This window comes from Dendrobates tinctorius, unplaced genomic scaffold (genome assembly GCF_039654945.1).
Source record: "Dendrobates tinctorius isolate UK_male_01 unplaced genomic scaffold, ASM3965494v1 ptg000348l, whole genome shotgun sequence".
Taxonomy (NCBI): domain Eukaryota; kingdom Metazoa; phylum Chordata; class Amphibia; order Anura; family Dendrobatidae; genus Dendrobates; species Dendrobates tinctorius.
In genome coordinates, this window is record NW_027362014.1 from 1,913,734 (window position 1) to 1,936,475 (window position 22,742).

The 22,742-nt window shown below is 55.0% G+C and overlaps 1 protein-coding gene across 12 annotated transcripts in view; it reads right to left on the bottom strand.

Annotated features, from left to right (window-relative positions):
- The window catches only part of PLEKHA5 (pleckstrin homology domain containing A5), a 113,724-nt gene extending 91,238 nt beyond the window's left edge, over positions 1-22,486 (bottom strand). For 4 of the 12 annotated variants that reach the window (XR_012227263.1, XM_073562366.1, XM_073562364.1 and 1 more), the window contains exons 1-3: positions 22,305-22,485; positions 22,150-22,226; positions 7,586-7,643 (exon numbers count right to left, since the gene is read on the bottom strand). Coding sequence is in view for 11 of the 12 variants with exons in the window: in XM_073562366.1 (XP_073418467.1) it covers positions 7,586-7,643; positions 22,150-22,226; positions 22,305-22,396 (227 nt within the window). In the remaining variant the exon portion in view is untranslated. Of the gene's footprint in view, positions 1-7,585; positions 7,644-22,149; positions 22,227-22,304 lie in introns of all 12 variants that reach the window. The other 8 variants (XM_073562360.1, XM_073562358.1, XM_073562356.1 and 5 more) reach the window with 6 other exon arrangements.
- Between the last annotated feature and the right edge of the window lie 256 nt (positions 22,487-22,742).

The following is a 22,742-nucleotide window of genomic DNA, read 5'->3' on the forward strand; positions in this document are numbered from 1 at the left end:
TACATCTTATTACAGAGCTCAAACACTAATACCATGAAAGCGCCGCGGCCGACGACCACTAACCAGCCTGATTACACAAAACTCAGGCAGGAATTAGCAAATCAATGCACAGCCGCGACCAACACCTGCAGTGACCTTCACACCTCAGCACCAGGCAAAGGACGAAGCCCCCCAGAGGTGCAGAGACCCCAGCACTCAAAGTACCGCAAACACTTATCCTGCACCAATTCAACACAATAGACTGCCGTACATCAATCAGAACAATATACAGAGATACATGATAAGATCCTGTCTGCAGCCTCCACTAGGGGGAGCTCCCTGTATACTGATACATGATAAGATCCTGTCTGCAGCCTCCACTAGGGGGAGCTCCCTGTATACTGATACATGATAAGATCCTGTCTGCAGCCTCCACTAGGGGGAGCTCCCTGTATACTGATACATGATAAGATCCTGTCTGCAGCCTCCACTAGGGGGAGCTCCCTGTATACTGATACATGATAAGATCCTGTCTGCAGCCTCCACTAGGGGGAGCTCCCTGTATACTGATACATGATAAGATCCTGTCTGCAGCCTCCACTAGGGGGAGCTCCCTGTATACTGATACATGATAAGATCCTGTCTGCAGCCTCCACTAGGGGGAGCTCCCTGTATACTGATACATGAGATCCTGTCTGCAGCCACCACTAGGGGGAGCTCCCTGTATACAGAGATACGTGATAAGATCCTGTCTGTAGTCACCACTAGGGGGAACTCCCTGTATACAGAGATACATTATAAGATCCTGTCTGCAGCCATCACTAGGGGGAGTTCCCTGTATACAGTGAAACATGATAAGATCCTGTCTGCAGCCACCAGTAGGGGGAGTTCCCTGTATACAGTGATACATGATAAGATCCTGTCTGCAGCCACCACTAGAGGGAGTTCCCTGTATACAGTGATACATGATTAGATCCTGTCTGCAGCCACCACTAGGGGGAGTTCCCTGTATACAGTGATACATAAGATCCTGTCTGCAGCCACCACTAGGGGGAGCTCCCTGTATACAGAGATACATGATAAGATCCTGTCTGCAGCCACCACTAGGGGGAGCTCCCTGTATACAGTGATACATAAGATCCTGTCTGCAGCCACCACTAGGGGGAGCTCCCTGTATACAGAGATACATGATAAAATCCTGTCTGCAGCCACCACTAGGGGGAGCTCCCTGTATACAGAGATACATGATAAAATCCTGTCTGCAGCCACCACTAGGGGGAGCTCCCTGTATACAGAGATACATGATAAAATCCTGTCTGCAGCCACCACTAGGGGGAGCTCCCTGTATACAGAGATACATGATAAAATCCTGTCTGCAGCCACCACTAGGGGGAGCTCCCTGTAAATAATGACACCTGATTAGTGATGGATGTGGACACCCACAGGTACGATTTGCGACATGTATACACAGTGGTCCCAGTAAGGGACGTTGGGGGCCACGAAACTACCCCTGTGGTCATTAATCACCATGGTGACAGCAGGGAGGACACGGTTCCCAGACACTGGAGATCTCTGTGATCACAGCCGTCATATCGGCTTTATCTGCTCTACACTTTCCGCAGCCACAGACTGGAGAGACACAGCCGGAACAAGAGGTCAAAGGTACTACAAAAAACCATGCGCGTGATGAGACGCGGCGGAGGGTGAACTGGTTAGCAGGCCATGACCCAATGTCTCGCCCCTCAAGTCTCCGCCCCCAAGGAATCATTTCCTGGAGCGTCAGAGCAGGGATCGTGAGATACTTCTGGAAGACGGTGCGTCCCGAGGGATGGCGGAGCCTGCAAGAGGTCAGCTGTATGTAGGCTCCACGTGTACAGGCCGGCACCATCCCGCAATACTGACACGGGATCCTCTAACTGTATATCCACTGACATCCAAACACACAGAGGGCAGACCCCGGGATCACCACACATCCGCGTTACTGAGAGCCAAGACACTCACAAAGCGTCCGAGCAATGGAGTGCCGAAGAGATCCACAACCAATGTCCACTCATTAATAGGAGACTCCGAGCAGCCAGATGTCAACATCAAGAAAGGATGGAAGAGTCAAAATTCAGGAGTGACCCGCACAGAAACACAGCTCCTGAGCCTCAGCAGTCCTATGTAAGCAGGTCTTAATGATTGCCCAAAAAATAGCTCCGGTGACCAGCACCAAGTGCAGGTAAGCCACGGCGCAGGCGCCTCCCAAGTCTCCATGAATAGACCACTACGTGTCTCTACAGCCTAAGCTCCGCTCGGAATCCGCCTCAAAACGTAATTAGAGCAATCAATCGCAGGCGGTCAACGCGCAAGCGTCTTACAAGAAGTCAGATTGTTTAGTGCGCACGTGACGATAGGCGTATGCGTCATATGCGGCAACATCGAAGGAAGCACGGCGCCCCTTCCCCCACCCCCCGAGAGGAAAGACGCGGCGCCCCTTCCCCCACCCCCCGAGAGGAAAGACGCGGCGCCCCTTCCCCCACCCCCCGAGAGGAAAGACGCGGCGCCCCTTCCCCCACCCCCACCCCGAGAGGGAAGACGCGGCGCCCCTTCCCCCACCCCCCCACCCCCAAGAGGGAAGACGCGGCGCCCCTTCCCCCACCCCCCCGAGAGGGAAGACGCGGCGCCCCTTCCCCCACCCCCCCGAGAGGGAAGACGCGGCGCCCCTACCCCCCCCCGAGAGGTAAGACACGGCGCCCCTTCCCCCACCCCCCGAGAGGGAAGACGCGGCGCCCCTTCCCCCCTTCCCCCCCCCCCCCCCCGAGAGGGAAGACGCGGCGCCCCTTCCCCCACCCCCCCGAGAGGGAAGACGCGGCGCCCCTACCCCCACCCCCCCGAGAGGGAAGACGCGGCGCCCCTTCCCCCCCCCCCCCCGAGAGGGAAGACGCGGCGCCCCTTCCCCCACCCCCCCGAGAGGGAAGACGCGGCGCCCCTACCCCCACCCCCCCGAGAGGGAAGACGCGGCGCCCCTTCCCCCACCCCCCCGAGAGGGAAGACGCGGCGCCCCTACCCCCACCCCCCCCGAGAGGGAAGACGCGGCGCCCCTTCACCCATCCCCCCCCGAGAGGGAAGACGCGGCGCCCCTTCCCCCACCCCCCCCGAGAGGGAAGACGCGGCGCCCCTACCCCCACCCCCCCGAGAGGGAAGACGCGGCGCCCCTTCCCCCACCCCCCCGAGAGGGAAGACGCGGCGCCCCTACCCCCACCCCCCCCGAGAGGGAAGACGCGGCGCCCCTTCACCCATCCCCCCCCGAGAGGGAAGACGCGGCGCCCCTTCACCCATCCCCCCCGAGAGGGAAGACGCGGCGCCCCTTCCCCCACCCCCCCGAGAGGGAAGACGCGGCGCCCCTTCCCCCACCCCCCCCGAGAGGGAAGACGCGGCGCCCCTTCCCCCACCCCCCCCGAGAGGGAAGACGCGGCGCCCCTTCCCCCACCCCCCCGAGAGGGAAGACGCGGCGCCCCTTCCCCCACCCCCCCGAGAGGGAAGACGCGGCGCCCCTTCCCCCACCCCCCCGAGAGGGAAGACGCGGCGCCCCTTCCCCCACCCCCCCGAGAGGGAAGACGCGGCGCCCCTTCCCCCACCCCCCGAGAGGGAAGACGCGGCGCCCCTTCCCTCACCCCCCGAGAGGGAAGACGCGGCGCCCCTTCCCCCACCCCCCGAGAGGGAAGACGCGGCGCCCCTTCCCCCACCCCCCGAGAGGGAAGACGCGGCGCCCCTTCCCCCACCCCCCGAGAGGGAAGACGCGGCGCCCCTTCCCCCACCCCCCGAGAGGGAAGACCCGGCGCCCCTTCCCCCACCCCCCGAGAGGGAAGACACGGCGCCCTTCCCCCACCACCTGAGAGGGAAGACACGGCGCCCAGCACTGATGGGCTCTTGGGTGATATCAACAGTATGCAGATGTGGTGGTCCCCACGGAGCAGGACCACAGGAAGAGGGTGGAGGAGGGAGGGACAGGCCTCGCAGAGCAGGACGACAGGAGTAGCCGAGTTATAACCATGGACTCGGGGTACAGGGATCTGCCCGGAGAAGACTTCTGGCTGCCTCTATCCTCACCCCTCTCTGACATGCAGGAACCTGACGAGATTACTCAACACAGATTTGAGCCGAAGCCTCCATGACTCACGTCGTCCTTTCTCCAGGAGATCACAGACAACAGCGGGACCAGGTGTCTGAAAACCGGAACAACAGGAGAAACTGGTACCGTGACCCTCATCACTGCAACACCTTAGTCCATAAGCAGACAGCGGGGGCTATGGAAGAGGAGAGGCAGCCCCCCATGATTATTGGATGCGACATTGGAAAGGAGGCAGCCCCCTCCCACAGGACACGAAACCGGAGAGGAGGCAGCCCCCTCCCACAGGACACGAAACTGGAGAGGAGGCAGCCCCCCATGATAGGACACGAAACTGGAGAGGAGGCAGCCCCCTCCCACAGGACACGAAACCGGAGAGGAGGCAGCCCCCCATGATAGGACACGAAACTGGAGAGGAGGCAGCCCCCCATGATTATTGGATGTGACATTGGAAAGGAGGCAGCCCCCTCCCACAGCATGAGACACCGGAGAGAACCGCCATGCTAGGACACGACACCGGAGAGGAAGTGACACCAGAGGATGTGTCCCCCTCCCACAGGACGCGACATCGGAGAGGAAGCAGCCCCCCATGATAGGACACGAAACTGGAGAGGAGGCGGCCGCCTCACTACAAGACACGACATCATGAGGACGTTCTATAGAACCATTAAGAATCGGCACAGAACGACAAGTGCAGAGCAGACAGCGCTCACAGCAGCCAGAAAGACGCTTCTTGTGAAGCCCCAATGACCGCTGGCGAGTGCTAGGACACAATAGAGGTGCGCACTGCACAGCGATACCCTTCCCCGTATAGGGAGCCCCGCCTCATTGTACAGCACCGCCCCTTCCCCGTTGAGAAGCATACAGTCTAGATCACGTGAAGTCATTATTTCCCTCTACTCCTCTTTGGTCAGACCTCATCTGGAATATTGTGTCCAGTTTTGGGCACCACATTTTAAAAAAGACATCAACAAACTGGAGCAAGTTCAGAAAAGAGCGACCAGAATGGTGACCGGTCTGCAAACCCCGTCTTATGAGGAAAGGTTGCAGGATTTGGGAATGTTTAGCTGCAGAAGAGAAGACTGAGAGGAGACTTAATAACTGTCTACAAATATCTCAAGGGCTGTCACATTGTAGAAGGATCAACTTTATTCTCATTTGCACAAGGAAAGACTAGAAGCAATGGGATGAAACTGAATGGGAGGAGACACAGATTAGATATTAGAAGGCCGACAGTGAGGGTGATCAATGAGTGGAACAGGCGGCCATGAGAGGTGGTGAGTTCCCCTTCAATGGAAGTCTTCACACAGAGGCTGGACAGATATCTGTCTGGGATGAGTTAGTGAATCCTGCTTTGAGCAGGGGTTGGACCAGATGGCCCAGGAGGTCCCTTCCAACTCTACCATCCTATGATTACCCGACTCCATATGCCAACCACCAATGCACACATGAAGGCAGATGCTGGATTAAGGATTAGTATAGAAGTCTAAGAAGGTGTAAAATAAAGTATTTGTACATGAGAAGAATAAATGGCAGCCCCCACCAGCCCTGAGAAATCCAGTGCGCGGGCCGCAGACAGGGGAGGAGCTCGTGCGCGGGCCGCAGACAGGGGAGGAGCTCGTGCGCGGGCCGCAGACAGGGGAGGAGCTCGTGCGCGGGCCGCAGACAGGGGAGGAGCTCGTGCGCGGGCCGCAGACAGGGGAGGAGCTCGTGCGCGGGCCGCAGACAGGGGAGGAGCTCGTGCGCGGGCCGCAGACAGGGGAGGAGCTCGTGCGCGGGCCGCAGACAGGGGAGGAGCTCGTGCGCGGGCCGCAGACAGGGGAGGAGCTCGTGCGCGGGCCGCAGACAGGGGAGGAGCTCGTGCGCGGGCCGCAGACAGGGGAGGAGCTCGTGCGCGGGCCGCAGACAGGGGAGGAGCTCGTGCGCGGGCCGCAGACAGGGGAGGAGCTCGTGCGCGGGCCGCAGACAGGGGAGGAGCTCGTGCGCGGGCCGCAGACAGGGGAGGAGCTCGTGCGCGGGCCGCAGACAGGGGAGGAGCTCGTGCGCGGGCCGCAGACAGGGGAGGAGCTCGTGCGCGGGCCGCAGACAGGGGAGGAGCTCGTGCGCGGGCCGCAGACAGGGGAGGAGCTCGTGCGCGGGCCGCAGACAGGGGAGGAGCTCGTGCGCGGGCCGCAGACAGGGGAGGAGCTCGTGCGCGGGCCGCAGACAGGGGAGGAGCTCGTGCGCGGGCCGCAGACAGGGGAGGAGCTCGTGCGCGGGCCGCAGACAGGGGAGGAGCTCGTGCGCGGGCCGCAGACAGGGGAGGAGCTCGTGCGCGGGCCGCAGACAGGGGAGGAGCTCGTGCGCGGGCCGCAGACAGGGGAGGAGCTCGTGCGCGGGCCGCAGACAGGGGAGGAGCTCGTGCGCGGGCCGCAGACAGGGGAGGAGCTCGTGCGCGGGCCGCAGACAGGGGAGGAGCTCGTGCGCGGGCCGCAGACAGGGGAGGAGCTCGTGCGCGGGCCGCAGACAGGGGAGGAGCTCGTGCGCGGGCCGCAGACAGGGGAGGAGCTCGTGCGCGGGCCGCAGACAGGGGAGGAGCTCGTGCGCGGGCCGCAGACAGGGGAGGAGCTCGTGCGCGGGCCGCAGACAGGGGAGGAGCTCGTGCGCGGGCCGCAGACAGGGGAGGAGCTCGTGCGCGGGCCGCAGACAGGGGAGGAGCTCGTGCGCGGGCCGCAGACAGGGGAGGAGCTCGTGCGCGGGCCGCAGACAGGGGAGGAGCTCGTGCGCGGGCCGCAGACAGGGGAGGAGCTCGTGCGCGGGCCGCAGACAGGGGAGGAGCTCGTGCGCGGGCCGCAGACAGGGGAGGAGCTCGTGCGCGGGCCGCAGACAGGGGAGGAGCTCGTGCGCGGGCCGCAGACAGGGGAGGAGCTCGTGCGCGGGCCGCAGACAGGGGAGGAGCTCGTGCGCGGGCCGCAGACAGGGGAGGAGCTCGTGCGCGGGCCGCAGACAGGGGAGGAGCTCGTGCGCGGGCCGCAGACAGGGGAGGAGCTCGTGCGCGGGCCGCAGACAGGGGAGGAGCTCGTGCGCGGGCCGCAGACAGGGGAGGAGCTCGTGCGCGGGCCGCAGACAGGGGAGGAGCTCGTGCGCGGGCCGCAGACCCGGTACAATGCCCCCCACCCTTTTTTGCCCAGTACAGCACACACCACCCTTCTCTTGCCCAGTAATGCGCCCCCCCTCTTCCCCGTACAGCATACAGATTGCAGCAGGACCAGGACATGAAAGAAAAAAAAAAAAAAGGGACTGATGGGGTCATTGGGCCATTACTCTGCGGAGCCAATGGGCACAATTGCCTCTGCTTCCCGACCAATCAGTGGCTCTGCAAAACCGTAAAGTGTCCAGGACACGAAATAGAGGCGTTTACAGAAGGGAGATACATGCTGTACCCAGAAGGGATGCAGGCACTACAATGGGGGCCACAGTGGCCCCAAGACTGTGGAAACGATAAAAAGAACTTACTTGATGTAGTATCGGGCACCTTCAAACGTGTACGCCTCTTCCCAGCCAGTGGGCAAATCTGGAAGTAGAAAAGGTGTCAGTTCACAAAACTGTATACTCTATCGGGGTCCGGGGCAGGTGGGGAGCATAGGTACAGTCGGTCCACAACGCTATCTATTTGATATCAGGGTCCGGGACAGGTGAGACATAGGTAATCAGTCGACAATGCTGTATATTTGGTATCAGGGACGGCGAGGGGTAGTCGGTCCACACTGCCGCATATTCAGTATCAGGGTCCAGGGCAGGTGGGAGGTATACAGTGGGTACGGAACGTATTCAGATGCCTTTAAATTTTTCACTGTTTCAAAACTTGGAGCCATTTGGTAAATTCAAAAAAAAAATTCTCATTAATGTACACTCTGAACCACATCTTGACTGAAAAAAAAAAAAAAAAAAATTTCTGAAAATTAAAAACAGAAAACCTGAAATATCCCATGGTTATAAGTCTTCAGACCCTTTGCTCAGACACTCATATGTAAGTCACATGCTGTCCATTTCCTTGTGATCCTCCTTGAGATGGTTCTACTCCTTCATTGGAGGCCAGCTGTGTGCAATTACACTGATAGGACCTGATGTGTAAAGGCGCACACCTGTCTATATAAGACCTCACAGCTCACAGTGCATGTCAGACCAAATGAGAATCATGAGGCCAAAGGAACTGGCCAAGGAGCTCAGAGACAGAATTGTGGCAAGGCACAGATCTGGCCAAGGTTACAGAAGAATTTCTACAGCACTCAAGGCTCCTAAGAGCACAGTGGCCTCCATAATCCTTAAATGGAAGAAGTTTGGGACCACCAGAAGTCTTCATAGACCTGGCTGTCCAGCCAAACTGAGCAATCGTGGGAGAAGAGCCTTGGTGAAAGAGGTAAAGAAGAACCCCAAGATCACTGTGGCCGAGCTCCACAGATGCAGTAGGGAGATGGGAGAAAGTTCCACAAAGTCAACTATCACTACAGCCCTCCACCAGTCGGGCCTTTATGGCAGAGTGGCCCGACGGAAGCCTCTCCTCAGTGCCAGACATATGAAAGCCAGCACAGAGTTTGCTAAAAGCCACATGAAGGACTCCCAGACTATGAGAAATAAGATTCTCTGGTCTGATGAGACGAAGATAGAACTTTTTGGTGATAATTCTAAGCGGTATGTGTGGAGAAAACCAGGCACTGCTCATCACCTGCCCAATACAATCCCAACAGTGAAACATGGTGGAGGCAGCATCATGCTATGGGGGTGTTTTCCAGCTGCAGGGACAGGACGACTGGTGGCCATTGAAGGAAACATGAATGCGGCAAAGTACAGAGATATCCTGGATGAAAACATCTTCCAGAGTGCTCTGGACCTCAGACTTGGCCGAAGGTTCACCTTCCAACAAGACAATGACTCTAAGCACTCTATAATGCTGTAGATAACCGGTAGGTGAGGGGTATAGGTACAGTCCGTCCACAATGCTGTATATTAGTTATCCATGTCTGGGGTAGGGGAGGGGTATAGGTACAGTCCGTCCACAATGCTGTATATTCGTTATCCATGTCTGGGGTAGGTGAGGGGTACAGGTACAGTCCGTCCACAATGCTGTATATTCTGTATCCATGTCTAGGGTAGGGGAGGGGTATAGGTACAGTCCGTCCACAATGCTGTATATTCGTTATCCATGTCTGGGGTAGGTGAGGGGTATAGGTACAGTCCGTCCACAATGCTGTATATTCTGTATCCATGTCTAGGGTAGGGGAGGGGTATAGGTACAGTCCGTCCACAATGCTGTATATTCGTTATCTATGTCTGGGGTAGGTGAGGGGTATAGGTACAGTCCGTCCACAATGCTGTATATTCGTTATCCATGTCTGGGGTAGGGGTACAGGTACAGTCCGTCCACAATGCTGTATATTCGTTATCCATGTCTGGGGTAGGGGTACAGGTACAGTCCGTCCACAATGCTGTATATTCGTTATCCATGTCTGGGGTAGGGGAGGGGTATAGGTACAGTCCGTCCACAATGCTGTATATTCGTTATCCATGTCTGGGGTAGGTGAGGGGTATAGGTACAGTCCGTCCACAATGCTCTATATTCGTTATCTATGTCTGGGGTAGGTGAGGGGTATAGGTACAGTCCGTCCACAATGCTGTATATTCGTTATCTATGTCTGGGGTAGGTGAGGGGTATAGGTACAGTCCATCCACAATGCTGTATATTCGTTATCCATGTCTGGGGTAGGTGAGGGGTATAGGTACAGTCCATCCACAATGCTGTATATTCGTTATCCATGTCTGGGGTAGGTGAGGGGTATAGGTACAGTCCATCCACAATGCTGTATATTCGTTATCCATGTCTGGGGTAGGTGAGGGGTATAGGTACATTCCATCCACAATGCTGTATATTCGTTATCCATGTCTGGGGTAGGTGAGGGGTATAGGTACAGTCCGTCCACAATGCTGTATATTCGTTATCTATGTCTGGGGTAGGTGAGGGGTATAGGTACAGTCCATTCACAATGCTGTATATTCGTTATCCATGTCTGGGGTAGGTGAGGGGTATAGGTACAGTCCGTCCACAATGCTCTATATTCGTTATCCATGTCTGGGGTAGGTGAGGGGTATAGGTACAGTCCGTCCACAATGCTGTATATTCGTTATCTATGTCTGGGGTAGGTGAGGGGTATAGGTACAGTCCATTCACAATGCTGTATATTCGTTATCCATGTCTGGGGTAGGTGAGGGGTATAGGTACAGTCCGTCCACAATGCTCTATATTCGTTATCCATGTCTGGGGTAAGTGAGGGGTATAGGTACAGTCCGTCCACAATGCTGTATATTCGTTATCCATGTCTGGGGTAGGTGAGGGGTATAGGTACAGTCCATCCACAATGCTGTATATTCGTTATCCATGTCTGGGGTAGGTGAGGGGTATAGGTACAGTCCATCCACAATGCTGTATATTCGTTATCCATGTCTGGGGTAGGTGAGGGGTATAGGTACAGTCCGTCCACAATGCTGTATATTCGTTATCCATGTCTGGGGTAGGTGAGGGGTATAGGTACAGTCCATTCACAATGCTGTATATTCGTTATCCATGTCTGGGGTAGGTGAGGGGTATAGGTACAGTCCGTCCACAATGCTGTATGCTGTATATTCGATATCCATGTCTGGGGTAGGTGAGGGGTATAGGTACAGTCCGTCCACAATGCTGTATATTCGATATCCATGTCTGGGGTAAGTGAGGGGTATAGGTACAGTCCGTCCACAATGCTGTATATTCGTTATCCATGTCTGGGGTAGGTGAGGGGTATAGGTACAGTCCATCCACAATGCTGTATATTCGTTATCCATGTCTGGGGTAAGTGAGGGGTATAGGTACAGTCCGTCCACAATGCTCTATATTCGATATCCATGTCTGGGGTAGGTGAGGGGTATAGGTACAGTCCATCCACAATGCTGTATATTCGTTATCTATGTCTGGGGTAGGTGAGGGGTATAGGTACAGTCCATCCACAATGCTGTATATTCGTTATCCATGTCTGGGGTAGGTGAGGGGTATAGGTACAGTCCGTCCACAATGCTGTATATTCGTTATCTATGTCTGGGGTAGGTGAGGGGTATAGGTACAGTCCATTCACAATGCTGTATATTCGTTATCCATGTCTGGGGTAGGTGAGGGGTATAGGTACAGTCCGTCCACAATGCTCTATATTCGTTATCCATGTCTGGGGTAAGTGAGGGGTATAGGTACAGTCCATCCACAATGCTGTATATTCGTTATCCATGTCTGGGGTAAGTGAGGGGTATAGGTACAGTCCGTCCACAATGCTGTATATTCGTTATCCATGTCTGGGGTAGGTGAGGGGTATAGGTACAGTCCATCCACAATGCTGTATATTCGTTATCCATGTCTGGGGTAAGTGAGGGGTATAGGTACAGTCCGTCCACAATGCTGTATATTCGTTATCCATGTCTGGGGTAAGTGAGGGGTATAGGTACAGTCCGTCCACAATGCTGTATGCTGTATATTCGATATCCATGTCTGGGGTAGGTGAGGGGTACAGGTACAGTCCGTCCACAATACTATATATTCTGTATCCGGGGCTGGGCTGTGGAGTCGGGAAGTCAAACCTCCAGCTCTGAACGCCTCAATTCCCACCACTCCGACTCCACGCCGACTCCCTCATACATGGCTCATGTTTAAGTGATACATTTCCTGTAGTAAACCGATAACATCAGGCTTTCAATCATTATTATGATACAATAACCAAGCCATTTAGATAGAACATACAATATATTTATTGGACTACAACTGTAGAATAAAAAACCTTTTGCATATTTACAATTTATTACACACTCTGCACTAAGTGGGGAAAAAACAGTTTTCACCAAAACCGTACTGAGTAACGTGTGCAGTGTATGAACGTGTTCTGAGAAATAGTATCGCCTCCATCAGATCCTCCTTCATAGGTGACCTCACATCTGACCTCATTATTCTAAGGCCAGAGAACAACCTCTCTACAGTAACTTGTGCTGGTGGTAAAGCAGTGACCACATGGCGACATCTCTAACAATGTCAGGGTGGGAAGGAATTGCCTCGTGCAGTCAGTATTGATGAACAATTGATCTCTTCTATGTCTTTGAGAGCAAGAGAAAAATGTTGCTGAAATCTGGTCAATCTGTTTTCTATGGGAGTGGAATCTTTTTCCTTGCGGCAACGCTTTGCCGGCTCCATGTCGTCCAAATACTTGTCGGAATCAAATTCCTCATCTGATGAGGCTGAAGATATGGCAGCAGTAGCACTGTCAGGACCAGAGTCCTCTTGCGCCTGGCAGTCCTCCTGTAGGCCACTCATCCCAACTGCTACCTCAGTCAGAGCTTCTTTTCCTTTAGTAAGCTGTTGATCATCCAGCAGTATACGATGACTCGGGTCCACATAAACAGCTGCCAGAAGAATTGTATTTTCTAATAGCAGTGTCTCTTCCGTCTCATTGAAGCAGCAATGCCATCTGCGATTAAACCTCCTCTTTGGAACAGGGAAAATAGCAAGTTCTTCCACTCCTTTATAAAAATGCCAGGAGTTAAATCCTCAGCTTGTAACTTTCTAGTCGCTGTAAATGGGTGATGAAGCAATTCCTTCAATTCAGCCACCTGTGTCCATTGACCTTCATGTATTGTTACCTGAGGGTTGGCCATATCTACAAGGAAGAGTTTCAGCTCAAGCAGTCGCTCAATCATTAAATAGGTGCTGCCCGACTGAGTGGCTTGATCCACAATTGCTCCTTTTCCAGCATGTCTCTTCCAGATGGAATCAATTTTAACGGTTCTAGCAGCAATAGCCAATCTCCTCCTCACTTTGCTAATCAGAGTTCCAGCATGTCCCTCTTGCAGACTGTCTCTTATAGCCAGCTGCAGCGTGTGCACAACACAGCGCATGTGATGAATAGGAAAGTGGTGTGAAGCAGCTTCAACAAGATCATCTATTTCTACAGTATGATGTTGCTGTTCTTCTGTTGTAATATCTGTCTGTTCCTCCGTTATGGGAACAGGACTGTGGCCTTCCATCTCCAGCATACTGAATGTGAAACGTTCTTCTAGCTGCTGTTCACCTTCATTATTCTCACTCAGTGTAATTGCACTTATGTCTGAAGCATTATCAGTTACAATAGCAAGAACCTGTTCTCTTTTGTGACTCCATAATCTTGCAGAACTTTTTCCACTAAGGCCTGGAGAAACTGGCTGCTGTGATGAGCTTTAGTATCTTTTACTGCCAGCGTCTTGGTAACAATTTTTTTGTTGTCACAAACATATCGAACGTTGATAGCAAAATAGTTCCCTCTGTGACGTGTGCAGGCGTCCATTGTAAGACAAAGCGTCTCTTGAGTCTTAATATCTTCTTCTATCACTAATTTTCTAATACTTTCTCTTTCCAGAGAAACACCAAGTTTGCAGCCATTTTTCCATTAAGAGCTGGAAAAGCTGGTCGTGCAAATAATGATAATGGTACACCGTCCTTCACAACAAGCTCGATGAGCTGTCTTTTAAACACCTCTGCTGTCATTGTTACAGTAACTTTGTCACTTACAAAATATCTTGTCACTGATGTCTGAGACGCTCTTTCCTCCTCCTTTGCCTGGCGGGAAGTGCTGGGCTCTGGTTTCTTGGTGCTGCTGTGATCTTTTTCAATCACAGATATGTAAACTTCTGGGTGGCAGTGCTGTAAATGTCTTTTTAGAAGCTCTTGAAGGAGCACTTTTATCACTGCCTGAGTATGCACTGATTTTGGCATCACAGCATTTGTTTTCATCTGGGTCACTTATACACTGACAAAATGTTTTTTATCTTGAGTCACTGTGAAATGCTCAAATACAGCTGACATCATAAGATGCTTCTTAGACATTTAGTAATTATGTAAATTCGCTCTCAAAATACTTTTGTCATGTAAAAAAAAATAAGGTATATTGAAATTCTTGCAAGAATAGGGAATCATGCACTGTATAGTTTAGGATAGAAATAAAACAGTCTTTGCATAAAGCAATAGGACAGACAATAAGTATAAAGTTTTTAAAACGTGTTGTTCGCTTTACTCTGAACTTTCAATGTCAGGCTTGTCTCAGGGTGCAGCTCACTAAATGCTTCACATCATATTTCTTCACAGTCTATAGAGAGGAGAGGAGGGAGCATGTTTGTGCTGAATCCTATTCCAGAACACTCAAATATATATGCCCTCATCGATCCTGTATTTCTGATTTTGAGATGTTAGAAAACAAATTTTCCCCTTATACTCTATGTATAGTGTATATAAGTCATCAGAGCAGCTAATTTATCCAAACAGGAGCTAAGAAGAAAAACAAACTAAAACATCAAGCATACAGAGACAACAAATACTGGACTATTGATTTATGCAAAGTTTAGATCTGCTTGAAGTACTTACCTTAATCCTGCTTTCCTGTTCACTCCAGAAGTTCTGAGATGAATGTAGGCATTCCTTCCCTGTGTTTTCTACTCATCTGTAGAGGAGGAGCTTCAGTACTTATGAATATTAACTTCAGCACAGATTCATCTCAGCTAAAAGACTAGACCTTAGATCAGGAATAGGACAAACATTTATAGGACGTTTCATAACTTTCCCAAATTCTTCTGAAAAAAATATTCCCCACAAACTGCACTAAACCCAATTTATTATATATTCAGGGAGTCTGAGTCGGTCCACTTTATACCGACTCAAACTCCGACTCCACAGCCCTGGTGAGGGGTAAAGGTACAGTCAGGCCACACTGCTGCATATTCGGTATCAGGGTCCGGGGCAGGGTGAGGGGTACAGGTACAGTCGGTCTATGCTGCTGCATATTCGGTCTGGAGGCAGGTGAGGGGTATAGGTACAGTCGGTCCACACTGCTGCATATTCAGTATCAGGGTCCAAGGCAGGGTGAGGGGTATAGGTACAGTCGGTCTATGCTGCTGCATATTCGGTATCGCGGTCCGGGGGCAGTTTGAGGGGTATAGGTACAGTCGGTCTATGCTGCTGCATATTCGGTATCACGGTCCGGGGGCAGGGTGAGGGGTATAGGTACAGTCGGTCCACACTGCTGCATATTCGGTATCAGGGTCCGGGGCAGATTGAGGGGTATAGGTAGTCGGTCTGTGCTGCTGCATATTCGGTATCACGGTCCGGGGGCAGATTGAGGGGTGTAGGTACAGTCGGTCTATGCTGCTGCATATTCGGTCCGGGGGCAGGTGAGGGGTATAGGTACAGTCGGTCTATGCTGCTGCATATTCGGTATCACGGTCCGGGGGCAGATTGAGGGGTATAGGTACAGTCGGTCTATGCTGCTGCATATTCGGTATCACGGTCCGGGGGCAGGGTGAGGCAGTTGGACCCGGCAGTCGTACAGCACAGATCGCTGCTTGCACTGGCAGCTCCACGTTATTTATAGACGGCGAACGCCATCTGTGCCCCCTACTAACAGCATCCAGAGATATGAGGAGCAGACTGGGGGCCAACACTGCTGGCAGACAGTGCCAGTCTACACAGACAGCTCGCTCCCACTCCACAGCAGACAGACGGGCACAGGTCCAGGCCGTCACCTCTTAGCTCCACGAGCTGACCTGGAGCAGAGCCAGATGTACGTCTGCTGCAGAACATTGCAGCGGAGAGGAAAGCTCTGCACCTTGTAAATATTTACACAGAGCTGCATGTGGCAAGGGCACCAGGGCAGCCGTACATCACCGCCAGCTGCACAGTGTGTACAGCAGCCAGCAACTTCCCCTATCACCGCCTGTAACACAGGAACTGGAGCAGCCAATCACAAAGTAGCTCTCCACAGAGCCGTCGCCACGCAGCGCGGAGCTCCGCTCTCCACAGAGCCGTCGCCACGCAGCGCGGAGCTCCGCTCTCCACAGAGCCCCGCTCTCCACAGAGCCGTCGCCACACAGCGCGGAGCTCCGCTCTCCACAGAGCCGTCGCCACGCAGCGCGGAGCTCCGCTCTCCACAGAGCCCCGCTCTCCACAGAGCCGTCGCCACGCAGCGCGGAGCTCCACTCTCCACAGAGCCGTCGCCACGCAGCGCGGAGCTCCGCTCTCCACAGAGCCGTCGCCACGCAGCGCGGAGCCCCGCTCTCCACAGAGCCGTCGCCACGCAGCGCGGAGCTCCGCTCTCCACAGAGCCCCGCTCTCCACAGAGCCGTCGCCACGCAGAGCGGAGCTCCGCTCTCCACAGAGCCCCGCTCTCCACAGAGCCGTCGCCACGCAGCGCGGAGCTCCGCTCTCCACAGAGCCGTCGCCACGCAGCGCGGAGCTCACCACCATACAATGCCACCACTAGACCTCAGAGCTCACCACCACACAGTGCCACCACTAGACCTCAGAGCTCACCACCATACAATGCCACCACTAGACCTCAGAGCTCACCACCACACAGTGCCACCACTAGACCTCAGAGCTCACCACCATACAATGCCACCACTAGACCTCAGAGCTCACCACCACACAGTGCCACCACTAGACCTCAGAGCTCACCACCATACAGTGCCACCACTAGACCTCAGAGCTCACCACCATACAGTGCCACCACTAGACCTCAGAGCTCACCACCACACAGTGCCACCACTAGACCTCAGAGCTCACCACCATACAGTGCCACCACTAGACCTCAGAGCTCACCACCACACAGTGCCACCACTAGACCTCAGAGCTCACCACCACACAGTGCCACCACTAGACCTCAGAGCTCACCACCACACAGTGCCACCACTAGACCTCAGAGCTCACCACCATACAATGCCACCACTAGACCTCAGAGCTCACCACCATACAATGCCACCACTAGACCTCAGAGCTCACCACCATACAATGCCACCACTAGACCTCAGAGCTCACCACCATACAATGCCACCAATAGACCTCAGAGCTCACCACCACACAGTGCCACCACTACACCTCAGAGCTCACCACCATACAGTGCCATCTCTAGACCTCAGAGCTCACCACTAGAGTTGAGTGAAACAGGTCGGTCAGATTCAAAAGTCGCCGACTTTCACCAAAGTCGGGTTTCATGAAACGAAACCCGAACAGCGTGAAGCTGGCCATGTGGTCGGCAACCCAAGTGTCAAAGTCGGGTTTCGCCGAATGCTTGCACGTGACTTTTTTCAGCCAATGAGAGAAGCGGAGCGTAGCTGGAGTGGGAGTGAGAGAGGGAGAGAGAGAAGAAAGAGAGAGATTTCGCCACCTCTAGGGTTAAAATTCATGCCAGGTGTGTTTACAGTCCTCCACTCACTGCCGACTTTTCTCCCCATTGACTTTCAGTGGGTTTCGTGTTTCACGACTTTTCCCTATAGTTGGCCGATTTCGTTCGACTCGACTTTTGAGAAAGTCAGGTTTCATGAAGCCCGACTCGACCCTAAAAAAAAGGCAAAGCCGCTCATCTCTACTCACCACCACACAGTGCCACCACTAGACCTCAGAGCTCACCACCACACAGTGCCACCACTAGACCTCAGAGCTCACCACCACACAGTGCCACCACTAGACCTCAGAGCTCACCACCACACAGTGCCACCACTAGACCTCAGAGCTCACCACCACACAGTGCCACCACTAGACCTCAGAGCTCACCACCACACAGTGCCACCACTAGACCTCAGAGCTCACCACCACACAGTGCCACCACTAGACCTCAGAGCTCACCACCACACAGTGCCACCACTAGACCTCAGAGCTCACCACCACACAGTGCCACCACTAGACCTCAGAGCTCACCACCACACAGTGCCACCACTAGACCTCAGAGCTCACCACCACACAGTGCCACCACTAGACCTCAGAGCTCACCACCACACAGTGCCACCACTAGACCTCAGAGCTCACCACCACACAGTGCCACCACTAGACCTCAGAGCTCACCACCACACAGTGCCACCACTAGACCTCAGAGCTCACCACCACAGTGCCACCACTAGACCTCAGAGCTCACCACCACACAGTGCCACCACTAGACCTCAGAGCTCACCACCACACAGTGCCACCACTAGACCTCAGAGCTCACCACCACACAGTGCCACCACTAGACCTCAGAGCTCACCACCACACAGTGCCACCACTAGACCTCAGAGCTCACCACCACACAGTGCCACCACTAGACCTCAGAGCTCACCACCACACAGTGCCACCACTAGACCTCAGAGCTCACCACCACACAGTGCCACCACTAGACCTCAGAGCTCACCACCACACAGTGCCACCACTAGACCTCAGAGCTCACCACCACACAGTGCCACCACTAGACCTCAGAGCTCACCACCACAGTGCCACCACTAGACCTCAGAGCTCACCACCACACAGTGCCACCACTAGACCTCAGAGCTCACCACCACACAGTGCCACCACTAGACCTCAGAGCTCACCACCACACAGTGCCACCACTAGACCTCAGAGCTCACCACCACACAGTGCCACCACTAGACCTCAGAGCTCACCACCACACAGTGCCACCACTAGACCTCAGAGCTCACCACCACACAGTGCCACCACTAGACCTCAGAGCTCACCACCACACAGTGCCACCACTAGACCTCAGAGCTCACCACCACACAGTGCCACCACTAGACCTCAGAGCTCACCACCACACAGTGCCACCACTAGACCTCAGAGCTCACCACCACACAGTGCCACCACTAGACCTGAGCTCACCACCACACAGTGCCACCACTAGACCTCAGAGCTCACCACCACACAGTGCCACCACTAGACCTCAGAGCTCACCACCACACAGTGCCACCACTAGACCTCAGAGCTCACCACCATACAGTGCCACCACCATACAGTATGGGTGTCTTCTCTACACACCATCAGACACAGTAAGCTAATGTAGGGGCACATTGAAGAATCAAGCCAACACGGGGCGGATGGAGCGCTGAGCTGTATTTAGGGGGCAGATCTCTACATAGTGTCTTGAAAAAGTCTTCATACCCCATGAATTCTTCCACATTTTCACACGTTACAGCCACAAACTTTTATGCAATTTTATTGGGGTTTTCACTGACACAAAGTTACAACTATTTGTGACGAGTAAAGGAAATGATACGGGTGTACTAATTATTATACAAATATAAATCTTGAGCATTAGTGACATGGTGCATTAGTTTTCTGCCCCCTGTAGTAAATACTTTATAGGACCATCATTCTTTGCAGTCACTGTGGCAGTCGTTTGAGGTCCGTCTCTCCACCTTTCCCTGCAGACCATCATTCTTTGCAGTCACTGTGGCAGTCGTTTGAGGTCCGTCTCTCCACCTTTCCCTGCAGTCTCTTGGGGTCCGTCTCTCCACCTTTCCCTGCAGTCTCTTGGGGTCCGTCTCTCCACCTTTCCCTGCAGTCTCTTGGGGTCCGTCTCTCCACCTTTCCCTGCAGTCTCTTGGGGTCCGTCTCTCCACCTTTCCCTGCAGTCTCTTGGGGTCCGTCTCTCCACCTTTCCCTGCAGTCTCTTGGGGTCCGTCTCTCCACCTTTCCCTGCAGTCTCTTGGGGTCCGTCTCTCCACCTTTCCCTGCAGTCTCTTGGGGTCCGTCTCTCCACCTTTCCCTGCAGTCTCTTGGGGTCCGTCTCTCCACCTTTCCCTGCAGTCTCTTGGGGTCCGTCTCTCCACCTTTCCCTGCAGTCTCTTGGGGTCCGTCTCTCCACCTTTCCCTGCAGTCTCTTGGGGTCCGTCTCTCCACCTTTCCCTGCAGTCTCTTGGGGTCCGTCTCTCCACCTTTCCCTGCAGTCTCTTGGGGTCCGTCTCTCCACCTTTCCCTGCAGTCTCTTGGGGTCCGTCTCTCCACCTTTCCCTGCAGTCTCTTGGGGTCTGTCTCTCCACCTTTCCCTGCAGTCTCTTGGGGTCTGTCTCTCCACCTTTCCCTGCAGTCTCTTGGGGTCTGTCTCTCCACCTTTCCCTGCAGTCTCTTGGGGTCTGTCTCTCCACCTTTCTCTGCAGTCTCTTGGGGTCTGTCTCTCCACCTTTCTCTGCAGTCTTTTGGGGTCTGTCTCTCCACCTTTCTCTGCAGTCTCTTGGGGTCTGTCTCTCCACCTTTCTCTGCAGTCTTTTGGGGTCTGTCTCTCCACCTTTCTCTGTAGTCTCTTGGGGTCTGTCTCTCCACCTTTCCCTGCAGTCTCTTGTGGTCTGTCTCTCCACCTTTCCCTGCAGTCTTGCCACAGATTCTCTGGGATTTGGGTCTGGACGGTGACTGCACCCCTCACACACAGGAATGTGCTCTGATCTGAACCCTCCGTTGTGGCTCTGGCAGGATGTTGAGGGTCGTTGTCCTGCTGGAAGGTGAACCTGCCCCCCCCCCGGTCTCACGTCTTTAGCATTTAGCCCACAATGTTTGGTCTCATCTGGGCAGAGCCCCTCCCTCCACACACTCGCTGTGTCCCCTACATGGGACTTCCTATGGCTTCCACAATGCCTTTCTATTTGCCCCTCTTCCATAAAGGCCATATTAGTGGAGCACACGACTACTAGTTGTCCTGTGGACAGATTCCCCCTGAGCTGTGGATCTCCGCAGCTCCTCCAGTGACCATGGGCCTCTCGGCGGCTTCTCTCCTTAGTGCTCTCCTTGCTTGGGAGGTCAGGTTAGGTGGACGGCCATGTCTTGGGAGGTTTGCCGTTGGGCCATGCTCCCTCCATGTTTTGATGATGGTTTGATGCTCCATGAGATGTTCAGAGCTTGGGCTATTTCCTATAACCTAACCCTGCTTTCCTCTTCTCCACCACTTTATCCCTGACTTGTCTGGTGGGCTCCTTGGTTTCCATGATGCTGGTTGAGCTCTAATGTTCTCACACAAACCTCTGAGGCCTTCACAGAACAGCTGTCCTTATACTGAGGAGAAATCACACCGGGGGGACGCAGTGTACTAATGATGTGACTTCTGGGGGCGATCGGTCACTCAGGATGTTATTTAGGGGCATCAGACTACAGGGGGGCTGAATACTAATGCACAATCATCAGATTTATATTTGTAGAATAATTAGTACACCCCTTACCATTTCCTCTACTTGTCACAAATACTTGTTACTTTGTGTCACAGAAAATCCCAACAAAATAAATGTGGCTGTATACGGGGGTGGGGGAGGACACGGCAGTATACAGAGGGAGCACAAATATATACACTGTATAGAGGGAAAATATATACACAGCGCAGTATATATCGGGGGGCACACATACATAGACTGGGGGGGGGGGAGCGCTCAGCCGTACACGTGGGAGCGCACAGCCGTACACGGGGGGGGGGGGGGTGGGCACACGCCGCGGTATACAGGGGGGTGGGCACACGCCGCGGTATACAGGGGGGGGCACACGCCGCGGTATACAGGGGGGGGCACACGCCGCGGTATACAGGGGGGGGGCACACGCCGCGGTATACAGGGGGGGGCACACGCCGCGGTATACAGGGGGGGGGCACACGCCGCGGTATACAGGGGGGGCGCACACGCCGCGGTATACAGGGGGGGCGCACACGCCGCGGTATACAGGGGGGGCGCACACGCCGCGGTATACAGGGGGGGCACACACAGCGGTATACAGGGGGGGCACACACAGCGGTATACAGGGGGGGCACACACAGCGGTATACAGGGGGGGCACACACAGCGGTATACAGGGGGGCACACACAGCGGTATACAGGGGGGCACACACAGCGGTATACAGGGGGGCACACACAGCGGTATACAGGGGGGCACACACAGCGGTATACAGGGGGGCACACACAGCGGTATACAGGGGGGCACACACAGCGGTATACAGGGGGGCACACACAGCGGTATACAGGGGGGCACACACAGCGGTATACAGGGGGGCACACACAGCGGTATACAGGGGGGCACACACAGCGGTATACAGGGGGGCACACACAGCGGTATACAGGGGGGCACACACAGCGGTATACAGGGGGGCACACACAGCGGTATACAGGGGGGCACACACAGCGGTATACAGGGGGGCACACACAGCGGTATACAGGGGGGCACACTCAGCGGTATACAGGGGGGAGCGCGCCCAGCTCCCGTCCGCCGCTCGCACTCACCGGGGCTCTTCCGGTGTCCGGTCAGCACGGTCTCCCCGGTCACCGGGTGCAGCCAGGTCGTGCTCTGGGCTTCCTCACTGTGGGGAGAGCAGACACATGAGTGAGCGCCGCCCGGGCCTCGGCCGCCGCCTCCTCCCCCCCGGGGCCCCGGTTACTTGATGAAGAAGACTCTGCCGCCCGCGGAGATGCCGTAGCCCCACGCCCAGGGCAGCGAGCTGACCCACTCCAGGCTCGGATCCGCCGCCATGTCTGTCACGGAGCGGGGACGCGCACAGCCTGCTGGGACTGACAGAGACCGCGCCGCGCGCTCCCGCTCACTGGCAGTAGCCGGCCAATCACAGAGCGCGCATTACACAGAGGGCTTTGCAGCCACGCCCCCAAAAGTATCGTCCGCTCATTCTGAGGTGACAGATCTGCGGGAGGACGAGGGAGCTGCGTGACCGCGCTCTCACCCCACACCGACCGTGCTCTCACCCCGCACCGACCGTGCTCTCACCCCGCACCGACCGCGACCTCCCCCCGCACCGACCGCGCTCTCACCCCGCACCGACCGCGACCTCCCCCCGCACCGACCGCGACCTCCCCCCGCACCG